At 39.9% G+C, this 8772-nt stretch overlaps 1 protein-coding gene across 2 annotated transcripts; it reads right to left on the reverse strand.

Annotated features, from left to right (window-relative positions):
* Window positions 1-264: 264 nt before the first annotated feature.
* prpf18 (PRP18 pre-mRNA processing factor 18 homolog (yeast)) lies at window positions 265-8350 on the reverse strand. Of its 2 annotated transcripts, XM_017721465.2 has the most exons (11): window positions 8189-8350; window positions 5487-5564; window positions 5136-5162; window positions 4240-4344; window positions 2393-2506; window positions 2152-2298; window positions 1799-1867; window positions 1537-1677; window positions 1381-1452; window positions 633-788; window positions 265-537 (listed from the first exon to the last, which is right to left on the reverse strand). In XM_017721465.2, the coding sequence occupies exons 1-11, from the start codon at window positions 8252-8254 to the stop codon at window positions 457-459; spliced, it is 1056 nt and encodes a 351-aa protein (XP_017576954.1). In that variant the 5' UTR covers window positions 8255-8350; the 3' UTR covers window positions 265-456. The 2 variants fall into 2 exon arrangements, with proteins under 2 accessions (XP_017576954.1, XP_017577033.1); XM_017721544.2 differs by lacking the exon at window positions 5136-5162 and having other exon boundaries at window positions 397-537; window positions 8189-8349.
* Between the last annotated feature and the right edge of the window lie 422 nt (window positions 8351-8772).

Consider the following 8772-nt stretch of genomic DNA (forward strand, 5'->3'; position numbering starts at 1 on the left):
TTTATCTGATGCTGTACGAGTGTGGTGGTCTACCAGGTCTCAGTTGTTTGGAGTCCCATTTTTTTCTATATTCCTAAAAAGAAATCAATCACTCAGTTTTGGAAACACCAACCACTTATTTTCCTTTGACTTTTACCCTTTATGTTGATTACAAGTTGATTATCTTACATGCAATCTCCTCAGTAATATTTCCTGAAAAAACTATTATTTATGATTTAAGGCTGTACTGATAATCTGACAACAAAGGCTGGTCTCTGACTTTTGTACAGTAGTATTTGTAAAACTGTATTGAATAGACACAAACCCAGGATGAAAGAGTTCAACCCAGTAAATGCTCCTTATATTCTGTAAGCTAAGAAAAATAGGAGTTTTCATTCTCATTTAAAAGTTTTTATTTTAACACTAATATTTGCAAAAGATAAATTATTTACAAAATAAAAAGGTAGAGGGGGATAGTTAGAGGGCGTTGTATTCCACACATTTTGAAGGGTCTGTGGGGAAATGCTTTTGACAGATTGTCATTAACCTCTTCAGACCCTGGAGAAGGGGAGAAAGAGAGAAGGAAACATGTCAACATGACATACTGACACCATCAAAGCATAAACTTGGACACTAATCCATCAAGTACTAACCTGAATGTACTTTCTCTGGGTTTCATCGTTGAGAACGTGAGCAACGTGTTTGGAGAAGATCTTCTCTCGGCCAGTACGAGCGTGAATGCCCACCATGGTTACACCGATAGGCCATGGAGCATTCCCTATCGCCATCTGTAGGTATGCGTCATTTGCCTGTCCGCAAAGAATACACATTAGGTTCTACTTTATCCCAGTATACTCAAATGCAATCATTAAGACTTATGATGAAGATCATTAAGAATGGGCTAATTAGAATTACAGCATGCCTTAAAACAACTCAATGTGTGTTGGAAACTGTTCAGGATTTCTAAATTTAGCCAGATACCGTAAGCCTAAATACAAGCCTATCAAATAGGAAAAGAGCTGAGGGACATTCCTGTTGGACAGTGCTCATCTCTGAACCCAAGTTATTTGGCTGAGAAATCCTGCTTTGAAATACATCTGAGTTTGTTTAATTTGAGTCATTCAAACAATAACAGGTTATGAGAAATAAAAGCACTTCGCAGTTGCACCTGTTTAGTCGTAACAGTCACATATAACCCTTCTTGCTACCCAAGTGTTCAATTAACAAGTTTTCTGTTTTGTGAAAGGCATGTTATTTGAGCAAATAATACAAAATAGATAAAATCTGAAACCTGTAAAGCTCACTTTTTTTTCCACCCTACAACTGCTTAATCCTACACAAAGAACTTCCTTAAGAACTATTTAAGATCAATCCAATTCTCACAAACAGTACCACACCTACCTTTACATATTCTCTCTCCAGCATAAACTTGATTATGTCAGTAATAGATTCCTTAATGTCTGCAGGCAAGTTCTAAAAAAACAAGAGGAACAAAAATTAAGCACAGTGAACTCCATCGCTCATAATCTTAGAGGACACAACATAAAAATGATGTACCTTCTTGCGTAGTTTTCTGAAGAGAGGCTTGAGGTAAGATTCTGTCTGTTTTTGTGTGGCACTGGCCAACTTTCCTTGCACACTGCGCTTTACATGGTCTTCTCTGCCATTTAGGTCCTTGGCCCACACACCCAGTAAGAACTGCATATGCAAACAAAAACACAACAACTAGCCGTATAATTCATATCTAACAAACTTCCATTACAGCCCATAAATGTGCTGGTACACATTTGTCCTCAACCACTCATGCGGTATACCATACCCGCAGCACTTTGTCTATGATGTCCATGTCCCTTACGTCATCTCCAGTGCCCAGAGACGCCCCAAGAGCCTGCAAGAGTTAAAACAAGACAAAACGTAAGTGACATCAAAATCTAACAATATCACAATATATGAAAATAAATTTTAATTAATTAATGATCAAAGTTAAGTTGAAAACAAGGCATAAAGATACCAAATGATGTTCAGAATTGATACTGGAATGCAGTTTTATACTGAAATGTAACTGCACATTTTCAGGAGTTACACCACAGCACCACCTGCTGGATCCCATCTTAAGTTCATACTCCATCATCCAGTTCACAGTGTTAAAAATCACTTCACTGCTGTGCTTACCTCCAACTCCTCGATGGTGGTGTTTTCCTCATGCACTTTCAGATCATGCTGCGTGTCCAGATCTCCTGCCTCCTGTCCACCCACAATCTCATTCAGGTACTGCTGATCAATCTTATCCATAGCAGCCTTCAAATCATTCCTCAAGCCCTATACACAAAACAGTCAGTCAGTCTTAAGACATCCAATTTAATATTAACGCCGTCTCTGAAGGAGCTGTTTAAGTTAAAAGGTGATCTCTTGCCTTGTTGACTTCTGGTGCTAAGATCTCAATCTTTCGGAGTCTCTGGAAGGCGTCATAATCGGTCTCTCCAAACAGACGGATTGGCTCTCCGCGCTCCCTCAGACGCCGAATTACCTGTAGACAGCCAAAGGTTATACAGGATGAACAAATCATATACCCAAAGAGCAGTGGATGGAAACAGCTTGAGAGAGTTCTCTTACGCTGCAAGACTCAAAAAAGAGGTAATTAGACAAAATAGCTTTTATTTATGGACAGTGAACATTAATTTGTAAAATCTACTTCATACATATTTTCTGTAAACTCAAATACACTCATGTTGATTTACTTTATCATCAAATAGATTATAATATTAATAACAAACCAAATACTGGGGTGTACAAAACAGTAACACCACATTATTGGTGTGATTTATTTGGATGACAGTAAATTAATTTGAACACGTGTAGCTGACAGTTAACTTTTGCTGGCAACATAAGTTTACGGACCAATTAAAGTCGCCTCTCCTGATGGCATGACAACAACCAAGATCATGGAGCAGCTGTGTTCGAGCAAATCATTTTTTACACAACATCAGAAAGATCAGAATCCCCAAAAGCAGCTTAAACTGAGCTAAAAATATTAAGTTAAATGTGGAAAAACTCTAGGTTTCAGCTTCTGAATTAAGTGATTATGGTACTTACGCTACTTTCACTTTTCCAAAACTGACAGTAGCCATTTGTCCTTTCTGCTGAGAGCAAAAGACTGGTCCTAAATAGCTTCAGCTAGTTTGGAGCTACACCTCTAATCTGCTCAAACTCAGCTTAGATCCCAGCTGCGCGTGAAAGGCCTCAAATTTGTAGCTCTTGAAATAAAGTGGAGAAACTTTGTTCTCCTTTCACTTTTCCAAAGTGGAAATTATCCTGCACAGTATCCGTCACAGTTTGCCTGTTTTGTGAGGAGCAAAAGACCTTTTTCCTTATAGTTATATATTCTGCCAATGTAGGTTTTTTGATAGATATTCTGCCCATTTTTTGTCACCTGAATATTTCACATTTTTGTACTTTATTTTCACATTGCATTCAGTGTGCAAAGGCCTTTACTCTGTACTATTTGTGAGCCATTAAAGAACTTAATTTAAACAGCAAATGTTAAAAAGCACGTCCTGTGCTGAACGCAGCTGCAGTGGACCAGGTTTTACTGTTGATATGCTGCTGCTCCATTAGAACATGAGCAAAAGGAATCCGTTTTAATCACAAACTCTCATTTTCATTATAATTCAGAATATTTGTTTAGGGTTAGATTTTGACACTTGTGTAAATCTTTTGCTTTTTTGGTCTTCTTTGTCTATAGTGGCACTTCAGACAATTTTCTTTGGCCAAAACCTTCTTGCATCCCTAGTATCAAGTCATTCTCTAGCACTTCATCGACGGTCAGTGTCTGAGCACAGAACACCATTGGCTGGACATGTGGAGAATCGTCCACTCACTAAACTACACCTAATACATTCCTAGCAAAAATAAATAAATAAATAAAAATACATTTATACCAAGGCACACTAACACACCATGACCATTCTGGTATCACTGCTGTGCAGAGAATCGTTCACCACCCAAGAAATATCTGGTCAGCAGTGACTCTGACAGCCCATTTCTATTGATGAATGAGTAGAGGGGTTGCAGATAAATGGTGCTACAAATGGCTACAGTGAGCGACTGCAAAACCTACAGAGTGCACCTGCATGGTAAGGTTACCTCATAAAATGGCCAATAAGTCTGAGCATTTTATATCCCGTTTCCCTCATTCTGCACACCCCTGCAATTCACAATACACAGAGCAGGCCAAGAGAGGACAGTGATAGTTGTACTTACTTCCTGTCGAGACAAAGTCATTGGTAACTTCTCCTCTGTGAGCTCCAATTCTAACACAGGGTTGGATGAAGTGGACGGGGTGACCTCCTCCTCCTTTTTGTCCATCTATAGACATAGAAAAGAATAAGATTGGACAAATGACTAATAAAACTTCTTCTCATGCTATTTGTCACAGTATAAATTACAATTAAAACCTCATGATGTTGGGTATCTCAGAAGACGCAAAAACAGCAACAGGTCCTTGTTGACAAGAGTAGCTATGGTAAAAGATGCTGGCTAGTTAGCCTTTTGTATGACCATGCACATTGACACAAAAACCATCTTATTTTGAAAACATGAACAGTGCTCATCACAATGCGAAGGATTTGACAAAGGAAAAAGAAACACACTTTGTATCAAAACATCAATTGCTAAAGCAGTGGCATATCTGCAGTAATATGAATATACGGGTCAGCCACACTGTGATGCTGTGGCTGGTATAAAGTATGCTACTGGCCTATTGCTATTGGATTACATATGTCTGACATACCATGCATGTCCTCAGCACATGCACCACTGACTCAAAACTTAATAATTTAAACAAAATGAATGACACAAACCAGACAGCAGTCTTATCTTCCGTACATGTGGACAGGTAACTTTGCTCAAGAACACTCTGAAATACAGATGTCCTTATTCCAATACACTACTCAAAACAGCAAATGTAGCTGCTGTTTTCAAGAGAGTGCTGCCATCGGTTTGTGTGACACTGAAAGCAAAGATAACTAAATAAAGCAAACATGAACAAAATTAAACAAAGTCTACTCTTTCTTCATGCTCAAGTCCAAAAATGGCATTCGAGTGGAGGCATGCATTCTGTCGCATACAGAAGCAGCCGCTGCCTGTCTGCACCCTACCTGAGTCACAGGCTGTTCATGAGCAACCTGCACACTCACACACAGGACACAAAGAGAGCGGGAAAAGGAAGATGAGCTCAGACACGCAGGAGACACTCATGTAGATCAAGAGAAAAGTGTTGAAAAGAGAAAGGGGAAAACATGCTGCATGATATTGGAAGAGCTGTAAAGGAGAAAAATGTGACTGAACACAGAGTAGATAAGTGAACACAGTCAACTCATTATAGTCTGTGTGCTCAGGATGTCCATCTCTGGCTCATTGTTTGGTCAGACTTCACATCTAATTCATCATTATTGGTGATTGTCTGGGAGAGTTTAGTAAGAAAGCAGAAATGCCAAGTCATAACTAACCTTGTAACCACATCTTCTGTAGTATTCTTCCTCCTCCTTTCGGGCAAGCTCAGCTTGTTTGAAGTACTTCTTTGAATCCTGGAAACGTCATAACAGTTAATGTTACTACATGAACTATTGGATAAGCAGGGGGTTGTTGATAAGCCTCGCTAACAGAACACATCTTTATGAAGCTACTATTTTGTTTTCCCTCTCAGTAGAGACCCAAAGTGAAAGGCCTTAAAACACAGACCAACCAACACTTTCACAGTAATATTTTCCCAAGCTAAAATCTTCCTGTATGAGAAATCTGTTTACCTCTCTGTGTTGTGACTGGTTGCAGAGATTTAAACATACACTATATTGCTGAAAGTATTTGCCAGTCTGCCTTCACATGCATATGAACTTGAGTGATCCCATTCTTAATCCATAGGGTGTAATATAATCTCGATTCCGCTTCATTATAATACTACTAAAACCTAAAATGATGGGGATACAGACAGAAAAATTAAGATGAAACTGGCTGGAGCCTATCCCAGCAGTCATCGGGCAGAAAGCAGGATACACCCTGGACAGGTCGCCAGTCCATCGCAGGGCTAATATAAATATAATATAATATAAACTATAAACTAATATAATATAAACTAAGTTGCCTGTAATTGAGTGACTTACATTTGAATCTGACTGTGGTTAGCTGGCTAACCAGTTAACTTTTCTCACACTGACGATTTCCCAAACGTGTTAGCCTTAAGGGAATGTTTGTTTCAGCTAGTGAGTCAATTGGTACTTATGATGCACTAGGTTAGCTAACCTAGCTATTTATTAGTATTTCTTAGTGAGTGAACTGTATTCTGACCTAGAGTGCAAGAAAACCTAAAATGATGGGGATACAGACAGAAAAATTAAGCTGAAACTGGCTTCGTATTCACCAGCTTCTTATTCACATCTCCCGTTCCATCTTAAATGGCACTCCAGTTACATTCTGGCCTTAGCACACCATCTAAGTGACTGCTGCATTATTTATGGTAGAACAAAAAGTTGAATAAGAAGCCATCTTCAGTCTCGTCCGAAGAGTATAAACCTAGGAAAATAGACAGAATTCATGCATGATAAACGTAAGGAGTTTTACAGTTCCCTATGACTATTAATTATTTTCCCCAACAGTCAGTTCCTAATGCTGAAATACGCTCCTCTCTTCAGGAGAGATTATAACTAATGAGATTCTGAGTAAGTTGAGACAAAACTATTTTGTATTCCATGTAGATCATAAACCCCTGAATATAAAAACGACTCACTGGAATCGGTTGAGAAACAAACGTTATAATGCTTTTTATTCAGAAAACGGCAGCGATCCCATTCACTTGTATGAGTTTACAGACCAGCCTTTCCCGGAGCAATGCAGCGGATGCATTGATGTATCACATCAACTGCCTGAAGTGACAAAAGCACCGTGTATGTACACATTAACTATAAGTCTATGGTTGCGAGGCTCAAAGTAAGATAGAGGCGCCTGTTTTAGGTTGAGATTCTGCCCAGCTAGCCGAGTATCAGTGGTGGACAGTACCTTAGTAAATGTAATTCGTTACTGCATTTAAGTAGTTTTTTGTGTATCTGTACTTTACTGAAGCTTTTCCATTCTGGGCGGCTTTTTCAAGTTCACTCCACTACATTTCAAAGTCAAATATACTTTTTACTAAACTACATTTCGCAAATTGTCGTTCCTTTTGGTTTTTGTGTGTATAAAAATGCCACATGTCAAAATGTAAGAATTGCAGAGCAAAAACACCAATCAGGGCACAGCTCCACTTTGTTTTGACCTATTGGACAAACCAAGCTAATGGAAACTCTTTGCCTCCAGTGTTTTGTGCTCATGATCATTTTAATAGACAGACAGTCGTGGTTGGTTAGGTTTGATTATTTTTACACAGGTAGGCCAAGGTAGTATTAGGAGTCTTGCCCAAGGTGTTAACCACCTTTGCCTTCTACGCTTTAGACCGGGGTTCAATCCCCCACCAGGGCAATCACCCTACACTATACCAATAAGGGTCCTTGGGCAAGACTCCTAACACCACCTTGGCCTAACAGTGTAAAAATGCTCAAATTGTAAGTCGCTTTGGATAAGAGCGTCAGCAAAATGCCGTAAATGTAAACATCAGCGTCACTAATTAATGACGTTCTATTAAAAGACTGGTTTACCAAGAGAGACACTGGAGGATTTTGATTTCATGTTTTTGATTTACATGATTTCTGTACTTCGTCCACCTCTGCCGAGTTAAATAGGGATTTCCAAAAAGCACTGAAAGCTAGTTCACCAGATCAGTTGGCCACTAGCTAATTAGCGTTAGCGTCCGCCAGAATGTAACTGCTGCACCATTTAAGGTGGAACGGAAAGAAGCGAGGCGGACTTTCTAAACGCACACTCGTGGTTTCTTTCCCGGTTGTCTGAGTAAACGTGAACGGTCTTCTGAGAGCGGAAAGTCCGCCTCGCTCCGAACTGCGGCGCATCGGAACGGTTTACAGTACTTTTCTACCTTCCAGGTAACGCTACACGCATCGCCTTCTGCTGCACACGGCGCTACAGCGGTATCCGAGGTTTGGTATCAGAAACACGGCGATTACTACAGTTCAACACTAACGCGCTCCTGTTAGAGCGCGGATTGGAGCGCAGCCGCCGCGCGGCAGGCAAACAGGAGGAAGACGCTTCAGTGTTATCCTGCACTCACGTCCACAAGTTCTTTGTCTTCTATCAGTTTTCTCTTCCTCGCGATCTCCGCTTTCAGAATATCCATCGCTGTTATTCTCCAAAACTGTTAGACGAGACGAGACCCCCTCCGACACTGTAAACAGACCCTCTCAACCAGCAGGAAGTTGTTGCTGGGAAGTTCCGCTCAGGGTTCTTCCTTTTAGGCGTGAAGAGTGGCTGTAGCGCCCTCTGCTGGGCGGTTGGCTAAGACTGTCACGTGTCTAAGCACCAAGTAATATAGACCTGACTTTCACGTTTCCTGCTATTATATTCCATCCATTAAATAAGTATATTTTTAAAAAGGTCAGCACTCTCATGTAATGTCAAGACGATCGTCAAAATAAAGCAAAATTAAGTCTTGCATCTTGTGCCTGGATGAACGCAATTCTGCCCCACTGTGTACTTGTACATTTATTAGGTACACCTTGCTAGTAAAAGGTTGGACTCCATTTTGCCTTCAGAACTGCCTTAATTCTTCATGACATATTTTCAATAAGGTGTTTGAAACATTCCTTTTGGTCCATATTGACATGATAGCATCACGCAGTTGCTGCAGATTTGTTG

Source organism: Pygocentrus nattereri, chromosome 7 (assembly GCF_015220715.1).
Source record: "Pygocentrus nattereri isolate fPygNat1 chromosome 7, fPygNat1.pri, whole genome shotgun sequence".
Taxonomy (NCBI): domain Eukaryota; kingdom Metazoa; phylum Chordata; class Actinopteri; order Characiformes; family Serrasalmidae; genus Pygocentrus; species Pygocentrus nattereri.